Source organism: Lepisma saccharinum, chromosome 3 (genome assembly GCF_977018435.1).
Source record: "Lepisma saccharinum chromosome 3, izLepSacc3.1, whole genome shotgun sequence".
Taxonomy (NCBI): domain Eukaryota; kingdom Metazoa; phylum Arthropoda; class Insecta; order Zygentoma; family Lepismatidae; genus Lepisma; species Lepisma saccharinum.
This window is the reverse complement of record NC_139231.1, coordinates 34,115,987-34,137,655: the sequence shown is the minus strand read 5'-3', so window position 1 is coordinate 34,137,655 and position 21,669 is coordinate 34,115,987. Positions and strand designations below refer to the sequence as shown.

At 38.7% G+C, this 21,669-nt stretch overlaps 1 protein-coding gene across 5 annotated transcripts in view; it reads right to left on the bottom strand.

The window, feature by feature from the left end:
• Positions 1 to 10,362: 10,362 nt before the first annotated feature.
• The window catches only part of Impbeta11 (importin beta11), a 96,998-nt gene continuing 85,691 nt past the window's right edge, over positions 10,363 to 21,669 (bottom strand). For all 5 annotated transcript variants that reach the window (XM_083118418.1, XM_083118417.1, XM_083118415.1 and 2 more), the window contains exons 17-20: positions 15,298 to 15,455; positions 13,651 to 13,743; positions 11,330 to 11,471; positions 10,363 to 10,510 (exon numbers count right to left, since the gene is read on the bottom strand). In XM_083118418.1, coding sequence (XP_082974544.1) covers positions 10,406 to 10,510; positions 11,330 to 11,471; positions 13,651 to 13,743; positions 15,298 to 15,455 — 498 coding nt within the window. In that variant the 3' untranslated portion in view covers positions 10,363 to 10,405. The remainder of the gene's footprint in view (positions 10,511 to 11,329; positions 11,472 to 13,650; positions 13,744 to 15,297; positions 15,456 to 21,669) is intronic.

Here is a 21,669-nt window from a genome sequence, read left to right as displayed (position 1 = left end):
TGACCCCAAATGCAAAAGAGCATGGCGTCAAATCCGGACTCCTCACCGTCCATGAAAGAGTTAGTCTACAGTACACCAGTGGATTCCCAAGTAGAGTTGAGAGAGAGAATTGAGACATAAGAGACACAGTGTCAATGCAAGTGACTTGTGTCTGAAGTACGCCGCAGGCTGCGTGCTTGCATACGTAACCGGGGGAGGCAATTTTAACAGGATTTGTAGTTTTTGTAACAGTTTATTCTGACAACCTGGAATCATGTGAATGGTAAACGACATTCTTATTTTACTCATTTTCGTTCCTTTATTTCTCACAACCAACAACTTCTTTTCACTTTACAAAGAGGTCTATAACATGCCTTCTTCGCCTTTTTCTTTCAGATTTTTCCCCCAACCCGTGTGCCAGTTGACAACATTTGTATCTTTTTGTAGAGCTTATGAAACGAGGAAGTTTTTTCATAATTTTTACGCTAAGTGTGTTAACAATTTTTTGAGTAATCCTCTTCGATTTAAACGATAATTTCCTAATTTCTTCATGACGTGTGCACCAGTGACTGTTTCTTTCTGTGGGTTTGGGAATTTTTTCCCCAGTAGTCACTCATTCGTCAGCTGTTAGCAACATGTCGATTAAGTGTCCAGGGTGTAGTAGTTTTTTCACAATTAGTAGTTTTTTGGTCGCAAGTCGGAATATGTCACGAAAATCTACAAACTGCAATAACTCGAAACCCATTGATTTCCGACCCCCGGTGCATAGGGTCAAATTTGTTGCAAATGTGCTCTAGTATTACCCCTTTCCAGGAATAGGTCGAATTACCAATCACCCTGTATAGTGCGAGGGACAGTCAAATGAAAACAATTTGTTTTTTTATGTAGTAGATTTCTGCATGTAAAGTTGTACAAGTTTACTGCATTTTAGCATAGACCGATTGCTCATCCTTTAGTTCCTGTATACCTCAAGAAGAATATTTGGAATCTCTGTGTAGTCACTCGTGAGCCACCACGAAGGTCTTTCCACCCATCTGCGTGTGGATTGAGGCCATTGTCGAACTTCCTCCTCTATTTGTAAACTCTATTTTATACATTAAAATATGCACCATTGGAATTAAATGTTAATAATAAATTATGGCATGTGCTACATGTCTAGGCTTGCTGACAAATATAAAATTGGGTTTAAAATAATTGGGAATCTGAATCTAATGAACTCTTGCGGCCTGGTACAACCACAATATTTGGGAAACACATGGTGGTTCTTAAACTGAGGCAGAAACTGAAATAGATTGACCATAATGGCGAAAAAATCTATTTAAATATAATCTGGCTTTGTCTCAGTAAAATTTTGTTTAAGTCCACTTTATGCTCAGCTGTGATAATTGAGATTGAACCTACAGCTTAAAATGGAACCTGAACCACTGTGCCTCCCTCTACAGGGGATTGAACCTGGTACCCCTTCATTACAAGATAATAACATTACTATATGCTATCAGGGAGGTTCATTCTTATACAGTACTTCTTGTCTTGTGGTATACTGTACCACTAATTATACACATACTAATAATACTATATATAACAATATAATAAAACTAACATTTTACTTTAACAAAAGAAATTTGTGTTTGTGTGTGTGTGTGTATGCTTGCAACTACATGAATGAACGATGAACATTCAACCAAAAATACAACTACTTTCCAACAACAGTACTCACACTTATAAGTTACTTTGGGCCACAGGCAAAACATTGTCCAACCTAACTTTAGGGAGGCAGAATGAAAAAGTTTTCAAACCCATATGAATAGCACCCAGGACCGGATACCTGCAACAAGACCAGGAAAAAAAACAGTCTGGGAGGAGGCACGCCTACAAGAATATGCAACACGCACGTCAAGCCCAGGTGTTCGACATCGTGCAAGCAAGCTTCACATCACAGTTCTGCACAGGCATCGATGCCTGCCAGTTTTTTCTATTACCCGGGTCTTGAGAAGACCCATGAGACGCGATGTAGTTCTTGCAAGTAGACGCGAGCACTCCTGTCGGTGTTGCCAACGGCCATTATATTTCACTACGCATGGAAATATTTGAATTTCTGCTAGGCACAGGTGCCTTGAGGTTGTATAACCATTGGCATAGAAAGGGGTGGGTGAAGTGGGCGAGCACCCTGGGCCTCACGTCCCATGAGGTTGATAGGAAAAACGTAATAAATGGAAGTGAGAAAGATAGAAAAGGCTAATTTTTGTGGGCAATAAAATTAAGACCTTTTTATCTGGCTTTATATTCTAGTTTAGCGTTATAATTTGAATGAATACGTCAAATCAGAGGCCCCGAAAAAGTCAAAATAATTCTCATTTCTCATGTGAAAGATCAACGCAAAAATTGCTTGGACATTTTTATCCATTTATTATTTTGTTGAATAAAAAGTGCTTGATCTTGGCTTTTATTCTGTCTTGTGACCTTGCATAGCCTACCTGATTTTAATATGTTAATGGTAAAGCACCTCAAACTGCCACGGAGCAAAGTATGGGGCATTTAAATGCTTCCGGTGTTTTAAACTGAAGAAGGGTATGGATAATATTAGCAGTTCTTCCTTCGTTCTTACAACTTCAGATGCAGCTATTGCCCTCTGTAACGGGCACGAAGATGATTTATCTTCCGAATTTCCTGATCAAGTTCTACGTTTCAGGAATGTGCTTTTAAATCTGAAATCAAGTGCTTTGGGAAAGTTTCTTCTCCTTGATAGCTCTACACTATAATTGACAAGTTTAAAAACAAGACGCTGCAAATAGCTGTTGCGCAGCTCACACCACATTTCCCCACTCCACTTTTCGGAGCAACGTTGGTTCGCAGTGTTGCAACCTGGAGAGAGGGGAATGGTCTGAGGATTTTCAACGAAATTTGTATTCGCTTTTTCCTGGGGTGTTTTCTACCTGTCTGAATACAGAACTTCAGCTCACCTTTCGTCAATGACTCTTTTCCTTCTTTTAAAACTTGAACTCCACGATGGTACAGTGGTAGTGTCGTCGCCTTGTAATCAAGGGATCCCGGGTTCGATTTCTGGTGGAGGCACATAGTGGTTCAGATCCCACTTTAAACTGTACGTCCAGTATCGATTAGCCTTACTGTGCATAAAGTGGACTTAAAACAACAAATCAATCCAATCCTTTTAAAACTTGAGAAACCATCCATTTAGATACTCCCGTGGTGGCGCTTGTGAACTCGACAACATTATACTTAAGTTTATGTAACTCCTCCTGATTTCGCAAATATGTTGCAACATTGTAAACAATTTCTCTGGCCTGGCCTCTAAGAGGCTTTCCAGAGCAGATTGTGGATTTCGTTGGACCCGGCATGATTTGATTTTTGCATTTCAAAAATATGCAGCCAAGAGTAAAGAGCAAGAACATTTCAGTGCTTTAAAAAAGAACACAGGCAAGCATATTATCAGATTGCCGTCTCATAGTGATTGTTGTACGATAAACAAAATAACCCCCCCACTCAGCTTTTTTTTAAAAAAAAAAAAAAAACAGGCCACTGCTCGATGTTGCATTCAGAAAATGAAGTCATTTGCCCAGTAGTTTCTCTTCATTATAAACGTTAACGCTCGTGCGTAATACTACAGTTTATGATCCACGCACCGCTTGCATTTTCAAAGACCGGATTAAATCAAATGAACCACTGATAAACTGATATGAGCCGGCACCGACAATCTACACAGTAAAAATAGTTTGTCATATTTGTTTTAGCTTAATTTTGCTGAGTTGGCACCACTCGTAGTCTCAAAGCCAGACCAGTACGTAGAAGAGTTGTGGGGAGGATGACGTAATAGGAAGTTCTCCGCAGCGATCTGCGCATATCGGGACTTGTCAGGCTATAGCTTCCAGTGTTCTCTGTATCCTGTACGGACTTCTGTTTAGGGGGAAGGGCATGGATGTCCGCAGGATTTTTTCCAGGGAGGAGCAAGGAGGGTTTTTTTTCCAGGGGGGGCAAACAAGGCACATTTTCCCCAATAATAGTATTGTTCCCTCAAAAAACATTGCTTAAATTTGAATTTATCATATTCATACAATAATTAATACATATTGTTGTGGGTGAAATGAAATTATATGTGAAAAATATATAATTTTTGGGTGACTTACATTTTCCACGGGGGGGGGGGGGGGGGCACGGGCCCTTCCAGATGCCCATGGGGAAGGGATTAAGTATGTATTTGTATTTTCTTCTTTTGAATACATAAATATCAAAGAAAGATATGTTGTAATATGTGAAAATTCAGAGTTAGAGCATCGATTTGTATAGTTATTAATGTAAGTGTAGCCACAACCAGCCATTCTAAGTAATTACATACATTTCCTGGAAGAATCTGACTGTACTTGAGGGACCCAATTTTTTCTCACGGATGCGTACTTTACGATTTTGTTACGCCACTGCGTCAAATATTTAATATTACAAGAACATTAAGACGTAACAACAAAATGAGATTCACAATTATTATTATCATCTAAGTCCTAAAATTCAAAGTTGACTGGTATAATTAATGTGCAACAAAGTCAAAACTGCTAATTATAAAAAAAAGTCAAATTAGCTGTATCAATTGATTACACCAAAGATTTCACACTTATGGTGCAAATGACTATCGTTTTAAGATTTGTTGATGTTGAAACCGATTGTGTCGAAGAGCTTGTAGGTAGATACTTTGGGCCCCTAGACAGGATTGTGGTTTACTGCATCCCTTTACCCCACTCTATCAAGCACCGACATTTTATGTGCGTCCTTCCATATTTTCTACTTAAGCCATGGTTTGTGACATTTACGTCCTACAAACTTTGAAATGAGGAAACAAAGAACGACTTATTAAATAATATATAGGTTCTATTTCAAGATTCTTACTTTGTATTTCTGATTTTTTTAAAAAAAAGTTTAGCACATTTAAGGATATTTCAGTTGTCTTACTGCCTAAAGAGCATCTTAAAAAACATACTATTACTACTACTTTGGTTAACGAAAATTCCAGCAGCGTGTTACTGTAGCTCTGCCAAGTGTAAATTTCCCTGTCGCATACTATTAAATATAATTTTCGTCAGAAATTAATTATTATTATAGGCTGTTATATAAATATGATAATTTGCTGACGTTTCCTTGATGATTGTGTATCGATTTACATTGATATTTCAAACTTAAAGAACGGATGGGGGGCCTTGCGATATGTTGCTACGCAACTGTACCTAAGATTTTGAAACTTCTCAAATTAGTTTCATTATTATACAGGGTGGTGCAAAATTCCGTTTACAACGCTTGGGAGGTGAATCGCCAAGTAAAAACAAGGAAAAAATGCCATGTGAAAAAATGTCGAAATCGCACCGTTTGCGAGTGACAGGCGTGCGAAAATCGCCTCACCCCATGTGTAAAGTACAATAACTCAAGAAGGAAGAAAGATGGTAATGTCGGATTAAAATAATACAAAGAAAGTCGTGCCTGACGAATACAATGGTGCAGCAATTGAGGCCCAGTGTAAATTGCGCGAGGGGACTCTCAAAGAAAGTGGGGAATCCCCTGATGGAAAATATAGAAAATTTACTACTATTTTCTACATAACGTTAATGTTGAGATCGGAATGTAGGCAGTAAAAATGACGACGTATGTTCACATGTTCCACTACTGCTGGGACACCGTCCCACACTCGGGAAATAGGAAATTGACCCGATAATGACGCTATGCCGTCAGATTACGCTGAGATTGATTTCAGCTAATTGATACAGAAAGCCCCACTAGAGACGCTGGAACTGTAGGTCACCTGTTACGTATTAGCGTCGGTGGATACTACATACAGAGTGTAGTCGACCTTTGTTCTTCATGTCTGTTCTGCGTGTCGCAGCGTGGAGTTTAGTCTGGTTGAATTGCGCCAAGGAATATTGTACGTAGAGTACGTATTCCCGTGTTCTTTCTCGGTTTGCAACAACTGCGTGGACCTGTGTGACATTACGTGGGTGCTAATAACGGTAGTTGTGATCCGTCACTCGGAGGGAAAGTGCCCCTGTTGCTGGGCAGTTCTCAAACAGGACAATGGCGGAGTACTCTACCCACGAGCTTGCTGATATGCATCTCATTTGTGGAGAGGCAAACCGAAACAGCCGTGAAGCACGGCGTTCGTATCACGAACGTTTTCCCAATAGCCAGTTACCAGCACATGCACTCTTTCAAAGACTTGATGCTCGACTGCGTGAAACTGGATCTCTACTACCCCGTAGTTGGGATTGTGGAAGACCCCGCACTGTGCAATTTGAAGAGGACGTGTTGCGGGCGCGATACGAGACCGTCCTGGCACCAGCACACGTGTCATTGCTCGTACGCCACAAACTCACCATAGCAATGTGTTCCGCGTTCTTCAGGAGGAGGGATTGCACACATACAAATTGCATAAGGTGCACCACATACTGCCCACGGACTTTCCCCTATGCATGGATTTCTGCCAATGGTACGTGCAAGAAACTCTTGCCATTCCAGATTTCCCAACAATAGTTTTGTGGACCGATGAGGCAATGTTCACCAGGGACGGCATGTTCAATAGCCACAACAGCCACGTCTGGGATATGGACAATCCGCATGCAATCATTGTGCGCCATCATCAACATAGGTTCGCAGTGAATGTGTGGCGTGCCGTAGTAGGTGACCACTTGATAGGCCCGTACATTTTGCACTCTACTTTGTGTGGTGGGAATTATCGGGTATTTCTACATGACGTATTACCCGAACTTTTGGAAAACGTGCCACTGGCAGGTAGACAACGTATCTGGTTTCAACACGACGGCGCCCCCGCACATTTCGACCGGGGAGCCAGGGCCTTACTCGGCGATCGTTGACTTCGCAGGGGTGGACCTTTACCGTGGCCACCTCGTTCCTCCGACCTCACACCACTGGATTTGTTTGTATGGGGAGAAATGAAAAGGCTCGTGTATGAAACCCCTGTGGAAAGTGCTCAGGACCTCGTTGCTCATGTTAGTGCCGCTGCTGGGACAATTGGTGACATGCCAGAGGTATTTGACCGTACCAGACAATCAGTGCTTCGCTGATGCCATCTTTGTCTTGAAGTCAATAGCGGACATTTTCAACAACGTCTCTGAGTATACCGGTGATTGTGAGTCCCTATCAGCACCTCATAGTGCTGGAGATCGCTGTACTTCATACCATCGATCTGCATGTGCGGAGGTTGTTCGCTTCTCAATGGAATCCCTTCAAGATGAGCTGTGCCTGGAAATGTTACATGCCATTGTGTGCGTTTTCTAGCCATTCTACGTCTTCATTCCTTCGAGAATTACCCACTTTCTTTGGGGAGCTCTCTTGTAGTATGTACAGCCTGACGTCATGTAGCCATTGTTTAACTTTTGTTTTTCGTACTGCAAAGTAGTGTGTCAACATTAAGGGATTGAAAACATTTTTTTTATGATTTTCCGGTATTTTTTTCCATTTGGGACGGTGTCCCAGCAGTAGTGGGACATGTGGACATACGTCGTCATTTTTTACTGCCTACATTCCGATCTCAACATTATGTTGAAAATAGTAGTAAATTTCCTATATTTTCCATCAGGGGATTCCCCACTTTCTTTGAGAATCCCCTTGCGCAATTTACACTGGGCCTCAATTGCTGCACCATTGTATTCGTCAGACACGACTTTCTTTGTATTATTTTAATCCGACATTGATACCTTTCTTCCTTCTTGAGTTATTGTACTTTACACATGGTGTGAGGCGATTTTCGCATGCCTGTCACTCGCAAACGGTGCCGATTTCGACATTTTTCCACATGGCATTTTTTCCTTGTTTCTACTTGGCGATTCACCTCCCAAGCGTTGTAAACGGAATTTTGCACCACCCTGTATGTCAAACCAACTACCACATATTTTCCACATTTGTTTCGAAGGTCTTGTCATAGGTTTGTGTGTCTTGTTCATTTTATGTCACCTTTCTGGTCTTGAAATCGTAAATCTTCTCTCAGTTTCATTTTTACATTGTTTGTTTGTTGAAATGTGTAAATAGCATTGCCTGCTATTTGCATCGTATTACTATCAATGTGGTCTGAGAACTAGATAACTAGCAACAATGAGCGAACGATGATTTGTTGAAAGAGATGACAATATTAAAAAACCTTTTATAATGCAAATTCTGATTTTATGGACCATCGTGCCTTAGCGTTCAGGGGGGGAGGTGAATCTTGAGCAACTAATTCAGATATTGAATTGGCAAAATTACACCAGAGAAAATCTGTTTGATTGATTCATTTGTTTGGTAAATTTATGCACAATAAGGCTAATCGGGACTGCACAATATAGTTTAAAGTGGGATCCGAACCACCATGTGCTTCCACCGGGTATTGAACCTGGTACTGGTACCCCTTGATTACAAGGCGATGACACACAGGGGAGCACCCCCAAAAAAGTATAATGTAGAACAACCGCCAGTCACACAAAGTTCCAAAATATTTACGATGGCACTTTTTGTGAAACTTGGTTCGTACTCCTTTACAGGTGTCAGCAGGGGCGTGGCCGAGAGGGTGCAGTGCCCCCCCCCCCCACTTTTTGCCATTTTTGCACCACGCTAACTTCATGTACCAAGGGAAATTAAACTGTCCTTGCTGTACTTTTGTACCTTGGCCACCTAGTTTTGGAACCCAATCGCCGCCACTGGGTGTGATTGATACAAATGTTTTCTAGCAAGGAATAAATGTCTGCAATTTCAAATTTATAAAAGTGATTAACATTTTAAGTGCTCCTCGACAATTAAAAGTGATTAACATTCTAAGTGCTCCTCGACAATTAAAAGTGATTAACATTTTAAGTACTCCTCGACAATTTTAGAATCTAAAAGTTGGCAACTGTGACTGCATGACTCATGCATCTGGAGACTGTGCAAACCCAGAATGAGCGTTCGCTGAAGTAAGCGATTCTGGCCAATGAGCTCTCTGCCCAGGATTATTTTGCAAAATCATGAAAATTACTCCTTACTTTGCTCCTCAGGTTCCAGAAGGTTAACAAAAGTACCATTAACTTGTAAATTTTATAGTGAGAATTTACCCCCTTGCCCCCACAAAGTTACACATATGCTTTGGGCTTTAAATCTCCTTTGTAGTAGCATACTCATCTTAAGTATTAAATGGAGTATATATGCATGTAGTTCTGCATACATATTATGAATGTAAAGTTTTTAATTATCCTGAAAATCTTAATAGCGTAATATTAACATTTGTTTAGTTTTTTTATGACATTAATGGCACAAACATGAAAAATTTGGTTTTACGTTTATTTTATGCTTAGGTAGGCTAATCAGCACTGGGCCTACAGTTTAAAATTGAGTCTGAATCACTATGCAATATGTCTCCACTGAGGATCAAACCTGATACCACTTGATTACAAGACAATGGTGTTACCACTATGCCATTGGGTAGGCATATTTACAAACTCGCGTACGGCAAAAAAAACAAAAAACAACTAGAATATGTCTCCTGGGTGCCACACCATGTAAAATTACATAGCCAATTCCAAAATATGATGCTACAAGTGAAATAGGTTAGCTGCAATTAGCAAAAAGTGAAAATTTCAGTTTTTATTTTAAAGCCAACTTTTCATTAAAAACAACATCCATTTCACTTCTTTGCAACTGTAGGTGCAAGTGGTCCAAGCTTTGATTTTTGGTGGGAGCTGCACAATTTGCGAGAATAATTGGATAATAACTAGTGGGGTCCAGTTCTAAAAGGGGGGGAAGAGGATGGAATTCAATGTGCTTACCACATAATCACTAAATAAATAACAGCTTGTCAGGACTTGGCTCTCAAAGAGGTGTCATGTTTAGATGAGATTTGGGGGGGACACTCATATTGGAACATCCATGCTCTGACTGGGAGTCAAATCTAAAATCTTTGGTGGTGAGCACTCAACCATGCAGTTGCAATATAAGATTTTGTATACACATTTAACATTTAAGTGCAAGGTTTGATGTTCATGCCACAGTTAACTTTAAAATTCTGAGTATTATTGTAGGGCATATTACTATAATACTGACACAATTAGAAAAGTATGAAAGAATTTAAACTGCTTTCTCCATGCCATTTTGGTGCCTCATGTTAGCCAGTTTGCCCTCCCCCAAGGTGATTTGAAGTACTTTCAGAGTTGGAAAGATATTTCACTGAAATGTCCAACTGGAAAAGATCAGTTTCTGATATGACACTGTTTTTGCAGCAATTTCCATACTTCCTGAGTTGGGAAATCCTGAATCTGGCATAAATAGTATAGAATAAGGATTTCCTCCTTGACAGCCAAATCTTCTCTACAGTACAAAGCAGAAGAAATAATTTCAATGCATAACATTACATTCAATAAAATTCTAATAATTTACAGAAATCCTTTATTGGCAACAATTTTGGAACCATCATTCACAATACAATATATTCTTTCACTTGTTCAAGTGTTTCAACATCCACAGTCTGTATCAATTGGTCAAATTGTGATGGGCCAACCTGATTTTTCAAATCCGTTACCTGCAAAACAAGAAAATTTATTAAGCAAAAATTACATTTTCTATCTATGTGAGTAATTGAATTTATCCAGTGAAATCCTGCATAAAATAAAAGATGCATGCTCTTCATGCAAACCCATAAAAAGCAAGAGACATGCTACACTTTCATAGGCAATAATTCATGGCAGGAACACATGAGTCATAAAATAAAATTACGGCGTGAATCAAATTACAGCATCTCAACAATGCTTCATTGAGCGCAACAATTTGCTTAGTAATCAAAACTTTCAGCTCACTTTCCATGTCAGAGCTGCTGGCTGAATGTGGAGTTTAAAGGCCAGGTGGCAATGTGTTGCAACAAAGCCCACTTTCTCCACGTGCATTCGTAGTAATGAGGTGAAAAATGCAATTTGATTGCCAAGAAAAACAATTCTGTCTGTTGTCTTCAATTTGCACAATGTGAAAAGATATGGAAATTTGATTTTTATTACACAGTTATAATTTCAATATCCATTGCATCACCATTGGGCTGACCATTACCGAGATTGCAACATTGGATTTGACCGGCATATTTCCACAATTAAAAAAATGTCATATTTGTACAACATATTTACAAGACGTTACACATAATTGAATTCAACATATAAAAAACACAATACAAAGTAAATTCTGGCTTTCGAATGAGGTATATTTGACTTTAAAAAATATAATATATATATTTAAAAAATCTGTATAATCCAGTGTAAAGTGCAAGACATTATTTAGTGTGAAATTACTCGATAACTGTTGATAGTATTTCAATAAGCATGAAACTATTCTTGGTTTTGAAGCAGAAACCTACCTGAGACTGAAAAAAATCTTTCAAAACAATAGTGTGAACAGGATCTGAATATGCCAGCTGTTTTTTTCGTTGGTCATGTTCAGTTTCATAGTCTACCTCATCTCCTTGAAGAAGATTAACATGATCTGTTATCACCAATGAACTGAAATGCAAAAATGGAAAATACATCATTAGGTGTCTTGGAGGAAAAATCAACAAACACACAATATGTAGTAAAGTGCAGTCTCAATCAGGACTAGATATTAGGCATAACTCTTTAGTCTTTCCACTACTGAATGCTATTGAGGGTATAGACGTCAGCTAGAGCTTCCCAAGTCATTTCCTGAGTGAAGCAAACTGATTCTCCATCCAGCAGAAACAAGGGAGGCAAAAGAGCCAAAGTCCCATAAAAGCACATGTAAATGGTGGCAGGAAGTCTCACCAATAAAGTAATCTGTATTAAAAAGTGTATTTACAATATCTAAATAAGATTTTAAATATTCAATTGGTACAATAACTTTGTTTTCCCACCACATCAGCAACATTGCGATGGTCAATGTAGTGTGAGAACACCTAAGTGGAAACAATATACCAAGCATGTCTGCTTGTTTGCCTGCTAGCAGATACATCCTGTGTCTAAAAAGTTTGGTGAATGGTCCAATATATCAATGGCAACATGAGCCAGGTGCGTGTGTATGCACATGGCTATCCAGAGAGATGCCGAGAAGCATCACCTAGCGTGGAATACACGTGCCATCAGGTTAAACCTGCTGCAGGCAGTTGAACATAGTCAGTGCAAGTGGTAGTGTCACAGTGCAATGGAGCATCGAGTGAACATCAAGTTCTGCTACAAAGTGGGGAAAATAGTGAAGAAGATGCATGAAATGTTTGTGCTAGTGCATGGGCCGGAAGCAATAAGCAAAAAATGTATCTTTACGACTGGTTCAAATCCTTTCGCGACAGAAAGGAAACAACAGGCTGAGTCATGTTCGGGTTGGCTGTTGACAAGATCGGAGACTGACTCTACAATTCATGGCAGAGGAATTTGGCATTAGTAAGGACATGGTATGCAGATTTAGGTAAGCTGAAGATCTGTTCCCAGTTTGTACTGCACAAGCTGACAGAAAAGCAGCAAGCAAAAATGGATGGAAACCTCTGAAGATTTTATTACCATGTGTGACCAGAATCCATCCTTTCTGCGAACCATTGTCACACAGTATGAGACCTGGTGCTACCAGTTCGATCTGGAATCTAATCGGCAATCGATGGAATGCCGTTCATGGTCTTCCCCGTGACTCAAAAAGAGTCACCTGCAAAAGTCCAAGGTTAAGACAATGTTGATCGCCTTCTTCGACAATGATAGCATCATCCATATGGAATTCGTTCCTGTGGGTCAAAATGTGTAAACACCACATTCTACAAGGAAGTTTTGGAAACGTTGCTACAATGCATCCGGTATGTTAGGTCATAGTTACATAGGACTGAACAGTGGATGTTGTTACACGATAACATGCCTGTGCACAACGTGGCATACCTGTTCTCAATCATCCACCGTACTGCCCTGACTGGTATCTGCGAAGTTTTTTCTATTTTCCTTCCTGAAGAGCATCATGTAAGGCGCATGTTATATGGACATGGCAGCAATCAAAGAACATGTGACTGGTTCTACGATCAATTCCTAAAGAGGCCTTTGCTCATGGTTTCCAGAAGTTTTATGAACATTGCCAAAAGTGTGTTGTGGTGGATGGCAATTATTTTGAAACCATTCACCGAACATTTTAGATACAGGGTGTATATACAGCATGATGCAACCTTCAATTTACCTCAAAAGAAGACATGATTCCTATTCAATACTCATTGGATGTTGTCTGCTTCACTGCAGAAGCAAGGAACCTCTGGCATGCCAGAAGGTGAAAAGGTCATAAGAGGCAGAGGCCACAGACTTTATCAACTGGAGGTGCAACAAGCTTTGGCATTGGTGGTTATTTTCTGGTGTTGTTGCTTTCTTGCAGACTCACCTGCATACTAGAACACATGTGTGCCTCTTACCATACCAAAAGAAGCATCGATGAAATATCGATAAGGTTCCTGTTCACCTTCTGTTAGTTGACATAATAATAATAGTATTAAAATGATAATGACTTATTGTGCCTGGTTCATGCACAGATTAATACAAAAAAAAAATAAAAAATTGCTGCACAATTAAACTGTCTCTCACAGTTTAGGTGCACAATGTATTTCACATTACAGAGAAAGTTCCCACATAATTCCCAGTGCTAAAGATTCCTGCATAATTCCCAGTCAGCAGAAACCCTGACATTGCAATTAAGGATAACACTTACTCAACATGAGCACCAATGTCATCTGTTCTTGTAATGTCATTAAGAGCTTCTACAACATTCAAAAATATCCCACATATCCTATCAAGGGCAACCCTGAAAGAGATAAGAAAACACAATGAACAATAAAATGAACCACTTTGGATGTTACCACATATCAATATTCATAAAACATTTTAATACCAATAATGGATTCCCTGATCAGGGGCCTCTGGTTCGATTTCCAGTGGGGGCACTGTACTGTGATCCAGGTTCACTTCAAAGTTTAGGTCTAGTCCCATTTAGCCTACCTGAATTTAAAAGTGAACTTTACACTGATTTGCCTCATCAAGACTTTTATTAATAACTAGGGCTGAAGTGATGGCACTTTGAAACAATACCATTGCTGATATACCTTACTAATTCCCACCGATACTGATACTTGAAAATTATAACAATTCAAAGAAGTTCAGAATATTTATAAATCCTACTATATAAATATACTAGTGCTGCATGTGACCACTTTTTGCTTGCTCCTATTCGTTCAAGTCTCCCTCAAGCATGCTACGCTCCAGCATATACAATAGAACATCATTTTAATGTGACAATAATCACAGACGCATGTAAAATATCCACCTTGTTAGTTTCAGCCCTTGATCAAGTATTTCATAATTTCACTGAGCCTTTCACTTCATGATCCACATCTCAGAGAAATTACGGTTATACGTGCACTACTGGACTTTTGAGTGTATACTGCTCGTTTTGCCTGTTCGAGTGTTATTCGCTCAAGTGAAGAAGCTCTCAATTCCGTACGCTATCTATCTGTGCAAACTATTTGGTACTCAAGCAAAATCCTCTCTCTGCAGCACTTTAATATATACACACAGGGATATATATCCATTGGATATATGTACATTGCTATGATATGGACATTTCGTACAGTGGAACCTCGATTTTATGTTCTTCAGATAACCAAGCTGAAGAAACTTGAAATGCAGGAAAATGTAAAATCAGGGAAAATTTTATAACATTTTGCTATGTTTGAAAAATTTTTTTTTGATGATTTTTAAAATTTAAATCAGCTTTTTTTATTTCAATCGATTTTTTATATATAAACATGCTTAAAATTGCTTGTATGGTTTTTGGTACCACACATACAGATATGTTTTCTTTTTTGTAGTAAAAGGCCTGTAAAATATTTCAACAGTTAGATTAAAACAAATAAAAAAATGTGTGTAAATATACATTTTTCAGTTTTTGATACAGTATATGTGAACCTACTATGGAAATGTTTGTCGAGTGTGTTAATGAAACTATAGTACATAATTTTGGTAACTTTTCTTCCAGTGAAAATAAAACATTCTGAATGTACTCTATAATAGTAAATTAAAATAAGTCTTTGTAGCTGAATTTTCATATTTTTTAAAATGATAGTTTGCAAAATATCAGCTGCCATGTTTATAGTTTAATGATAATGACACTATTTACGATTTAACATGATTAGGATTTTGTATATTTTTCTACACAAAATGTTTGCTATTTTTGCCTATAAAGATTATTGAATTTCAAAGCAAAAGAAATTTCAGTGTGTTTACAGTTTACATATACATTTCCTTTCGCCATGCATGCCACGGGTTTGCTGCCCCTGTGTTAGGTATTTGATTCACTTACTTTGACCGCAATGTAAGCAATGACACTAATGATAATGCCAACAATTTCCGTCTTTCCATGTGCGTAACAAGAGGCATTCTGTTGCACCAAACATCCAAAAGTTTACCGAAGACTTCTTCTGGCTGTCGCTCGACCTTAGCTGCTACCCTAGATACTATCTAGAAATAAAAATAAATCACTTAAAATTACTTTAACAACCAGAAGTATTCCTTCTTGTAATAAAAGCTTTCCAATAACTGTCTCCTTCAAATGCAAGTTATCATGAATTTATCAGAAAAAAATCAAGACCTTTAATTAATAAATGCTACATTCCTCAACTGATTTTTTTGAAATTCCTTCTCTTTTAATCATACGTAAGTAGACACACATGCACATATCTACCCACATATCGATCTGAATTAAAATGATTAAAAATGCTAAAGTAGTGACTACAATAGGTTTCTCCATAGAAGAGTAAAGTCTGGATCTGGATATTTACATTACAAAACAAAGGCTTATGAATTAATACCTTTCTACTCATAAATATAACAATAGTGACATATTTTTCACTAAATTGCATTTAATTCATAGAAATATTGGATTTATAAAATTATTGGGAATTTTACTGACATACTGATACAACAGTATATCAATACTGGCTCATACCAATAGAATGACAATTAATTTGTCACATTTCTAATACATATACAGTGGAAATCCTATATTATATTACCGCTCTTTACGTTTTCCCATTTAACATGTTTTGGCATCCAGCTTCTGGCAAAAGGCCATGTGTAGGGTGTTTACCTTGATCAAACATTTGCTGTAACTCCCATTTTTCACTTTATATGTGTTCCCAACTACCAATGTCATAAAATCTAAGAAAAGACTGTAACTTCTCCCTCCTCTTTTCCTCTTCTTTGATATTTGCAACAGTTTGATTCTTCAAGCGACCTTGAACTTCCAGCAGGTAGGCCTTTCATGCAAAAGAAGGTAAAGAAGAAGCATGGATGAGTGGGCACAGAAGTTGCATTCATCAGATCTCCTTTGGTTGGAAGGAAGGAAAACAAGGAACTTCTTACATCCCTGTCAAGTAATAATCGGTCGAGCCATATACCTTAGGATCTGAGAACAAGCCATATACCTTAGGATCTGAGAACAAACGCACTGTTGCCAAACTGATAGTTGCGAAATGCTTCTTTTCCAATTCCCACGTTTTTTATTATTTATAGGTCGCTGAAAAACGTAAAATTGAGGTTCCACTGTATATATTTAACTTGTAAGTAAATTTCAAATATAATTAATATAAGGGGTGTTGAAGGCAAACTGAGACTTTTAATTCCATAGGCATAAAAACGATTGTGATTATTGTGAGTTTTTCAGGATGGGAACAAATACAGTCAACTCTCGATTCTACGACCCCGGGTATAACGACCCTCTCGAAGTAACGACCCTTTTCCCGGGAACCGTGAAAAATTGAGAAAAATTTGGAAAAAAAAAAGTTGAAAAATTGAAGGAAATCGATCGAAAAATGCGTTGTTTTTTCCTCCACTCATTCCCTTTACGAGCGCTCTACAGTTAGGTCTGAACTAAAAATAGACACCACCACATCATGCTGGAGTGATATCCAATAGCACTTGACCTCTGCCCTCCCCTCCCTCAAGTGCACCAATGTTACCCCGCACCCGACTGCCGCTACCCAACGTGCCAGGCTTGTTTCGCCACGCTTGCTCTTGGATACACGAGAAGAGAAAATCGAATGTGCTTAAATGTTATTTTAAATCGACTTGACTTATTTCCTTGTCCTAAGAGCTGCTGAAAACTCGCGGGGGAGGGTGGGAACAGCCCGAAATGACTGCTAGACTTGCAGTCTTTGCCAATGTGTATGGCAGGTCAAGCTCTTTCATCGATAAATACACCACCTTGAGAAATAAGATCGCAGGAAAGTTCGAAAATACAGATGTGTGGTGCCTGGAAGTCTGGCCCATCTGCCCAGCTCTGACCTGTAAGCCTTGTTTTGTTGTGTGTGATTTCTTATCTGTAGATGCACAAGACATACAAAATACGTAGGTTCAAATTAAACAATATAACTTTAATACATGGAAGCCATTCACGTACATCTTACACACTCTTACTATAACAACCAATCAATAACATGCTATAGAATACAAATTCTTCTTCTTCCTCTTATCATGCGTCTATCATCTCCTCCTGGAGTCTCTTTTTTTGTTTTAAGTGCTGGTCTCACCGTATCTATCAGGAGGTCTCCTAAGTCTATCCGATCTTCTGATTGGTGTGTGCCCAGCATCTGTATATGGTTGGTTTTGGTTATCTCTTCCCTCTGCATCTTCCGGCTGTCCTTCTGGTATCGATTCATGGTTTGGATCAGGTAGATCTGTTGATGAGGGGTTTGGTTCACACTCACGTTTTCGTAGCCACCTGACGTGTACCGTTCGTGTCGATCCGTCGAACAACTGAACTTTATATATTAGGCTGTTGCCAACTCTAGACAATACCATTCCTGGTACATGCTTCGGAGAATTTACCTTCGGGGTCTGCACCCAGACTGGATCATTCGGAAGATACGCAAGATAAGTTTTGTCAAGTCTCTTCCTCTCTTCTCGGCCCCGCCGTGATCCAAGAAATGGTGGGCGATCCACTCGCCTTTCCCGTTCAGTCATGTATTTATGTCTCTTGTATCGCAGTTGGTCACTTTCCCTTGATTCAAGATCCTTATCTCTCATTGCCTGTGTTCGAATTCCAGCTCTCTCTTCTCTCGCCTTCTGAGCCAACTGCCTCAGATGCTCTTCTTTCTTCTCCTTTCCTTTCGGGTCAAGTTTCTTCTCCAGCTGTGCCCTCAAACCTTCACTTTCCGGTATTTTAGTATTAATATCTGCGTTATCATTTCGTTCGGACCCCGTATTTGTGAACAATGTGTTACATTGTGCTAACAGTTTTCTCCAACCCGGATGAATACTGTCCAGCCATGAACGTCCAATCAACGGATAACGCAGTTCTTCTTCACACAATATAACCGGCAATTTATACAATACATCATTCAATGATAAATCCACTAAGGTTTGACCTTTCAACTTTAACGTATCATTATTCACGCCTCGTAACGTTAGTGAAGTAAATTGTGTTCGCCTATGTGGAAACAATTGTTTGAAATACTTGTAATTAAACAAAGTAACTGTAGATCCAGTATCTAGTTCACATTGTACAATTCGCTTATCAATACACAAATCAACTATGCACGGTTCTGCTGACACAAGAACATTAGTGCCATCTATAGCTTGTGCTCTTGGCTTGAAACTAACACTCCTTGCTTTTGAACGAGTGAGTGTTGCATCTTCCACTTGCGTATTTTCTGTGTTCGATGAAATAGTGCAAGTACTATCTTCTGGCGGATGAGAATCACTAACTTCAACGTGCAATAAAGACAAATCATGAAATTCATTATGTATGCTTTGTTCACTAACAATAGCGTCTAAAGGTTTAATATTCGACTCAGAAGTTTGATCCGAGGTAATTGTCTTACTCGTAAGTTTATGGTTCTTTTTCCTAAACTTGCATTTTACATGCCAATGACCTTTCTTTTTGCAAAATGAACATATCGAATGTTTTGCTGGACAATGTCCAAGATCATGTCTTCTGGAACATCTATCACATTCTTCGGTGCTTTTATAACTTCTATTCTGAGGATTAACGAAGTTCTTTTTGTGTGCTTGCGAGGACTGGAAACATGGTTTAAATTTCTGTGTCCCAGAAAATGCAACTAGATTAGGACTATAATCTTTTTCACGATGTATGAACATTTGTGTTTCCCGTTCAATTAATTCCATTTGAAGCACAATATCTTGACATTTTGCTGTAGTCAATGTAGGTTCAGACAGTAATTTCTTTCTAATGGCGTCAGACCGAACGCCTACAATTATTTGCTCTACAATGGCTTCTTGTAAGTACTGACCAAAACTACATTTAAGTGCTTGTTGCTTCACACGTACCATAAATCGTGTTGCATCCTCGCCGCTTTCCTGCATGCATTGCCTGAACTTAAAACGTTCCACATATTTGTTTGTTCTCTGGCCATAATGTTTAAGCAGATTGTCCTTGAGGGTCGAATACGTTTGCCGTTCGACTGGTTCAGGTGCAAGGATAGTCTTCAGCACTTTGAATGTTTCAGGTCCTATAACTGCAATCAGTATGGGCACCTTCCTGGCTTCATTAACATCATGAGCCAAACAAGACTCTTCAAACCTCGTTAAATAATCTTCTATTTCTTCCGAATCTGGCCGGAACTCAGAGAATAAATTCAAACCGAACATATTCATAATTGTGGTCAACTAAATATCACAATATCTTAAACACAATCCGTATCACACTGATTTAAACTTTGTTCTTGTACAATGTACAATTATTGTAATCAATACACAAACCGTGTAATCTTGGTTCTTACCGTAGAAATTGATCAAGCCGACACAATTTCTCCTTGCATAAACCTATGCTGGAATGATGATCGTCGTGTATTCTTCGTGACGTCTTCATCCATACTTCTTCTTACGAAGAATCACCAAGAATATCCTGTACGACTGCGCCATAGATGTAAGCCTTGTTTTGTTGTGTGTGATTTCTTATCTGTAGATGCACAAGACATACAAAATACGTAGGTTCAAATTAAACAATATAACTTTAATACATGGAAGCCATTCACGTACATCTTACACACTCTTACTATAACAACCAATCAATAACATGCTATAGAATACAAATTCTTCTTCTTCCTCTTATCATGCGTCTATCATGACCTAGAGTTCAGCAGGTTTCCGTGAGTGAGCAACTTTCGGTTCCGGTAACCACTTTCATTCAAAACGTGTTCTATGTTCCCTGCAACACTTCATAAAAAAGCAAAACTGTTAGAGATAATCAAAACCACATAGGTGAACTAAAGATCGTCAACCCGCTTAATGCGATGTCATCTAGGTTTGCACAAAAGTTTACTTCGATCTTACGTGCATCATAACTCCCGTTTCCCACTTCATACGTTTTCCTAATTGTGTCGATATCGTAATATCTGCCAAAAAAGTGTTCCGTTAAACGACTGACTTCTCCCTCTTTTCCTGTCAGCAAACATGGGGGGGGGGGGGGGTGGTGCAGATTATTTCAGCCAAGATTTTCTTGCTGATGCGGGCTGATTACAGGCGAGGGTGGAAAAGGAACCACCCCTCTTCCTTTCCTTTGACGTCTAAAATGGGGCAACCAGTTCTGGTTATTTTCTTGAAAACGAACAAAAACCATAGAACAAGTAAAAAAAAAGTGACCCTCTACCCTTTCCCCAGCTCATTCTCCACCACTGGTGTGCAGGGCAATGTTGATAATTGCAGATTTCAGTTTTTTTATTTATTTATTTATTTATTATTATTATTTTTTAATGCTGTTGTCTGCATAGGAAATATTGCCCGTATTATTGTTGCATGGTAAAATGTAAAGCAAGGGTCATTTCTTTCTTCTTTACACTGCTGTTAAAAGTTCCGTCTTCAACAGTTGCGTTATCTTTAAAATGCTGGGACTTTTCTCTTCCGCCACCTGTTGCTCGAACTTCCAGCCGGTCTCCTTGTTTTTACGATGCAGCTGGCGCCAGTGTTTTGTCTAGCGTCTGCAAAGCACTTGCTTGCCCATAACAGCGATGACTCATCCAGCGGGAAGGCAAAAGTTATTGTTTTGAATCTCGCAAAGCTGTTTTGATTTGAGGATAACGAAATTCGATCTCCAGAAAGGAAAACAAGAGTTAAAATAACTTCATGTTCTGCGCCTTCTGATAAGCAAATCTGTAAATTTAATTTGCATCGCTTTTCTTCAGAACCATTCATGTGGAGGAAAAAAAAAGTGTGTTCAATGTAGGAATGGTCGGTGAGACTGATTAAAAAGACATTATTCAAGGGGAAAACAATTGGAAGGGTGGGTGTTTGACATCGAGAATACTCCTAAATGGTCGATTAACGTGAGAGTAAATAACGATCTACCATTTTATGTGAAAATGCGCAGTTTCATAAAGCTTGTTTTCAGTTCATTTTATGCTGATGGGCTAATCGGGACTAAATATACAGTTTAAAGCAGTAGCGTACGCAGGATTTCATCAAAGGGGGGTTATATCCAAAACTTTCTCCAAATTCACATTACCATTGTTTTATTATACTTTAATTAAATAATAACACTCATAATTAATTAATAATACTTATAATTAATTAATTAGTTGAATTACTACTAATACTACTACTAATACCACTACTACTATTAAGTAGTAGAGATCTACATAAATATAGTATTTATGAAAGCAATAAAACGAAATTAATTTCTAGTAATTCGATTTTTAACAAATTCTAGAGCATTTTT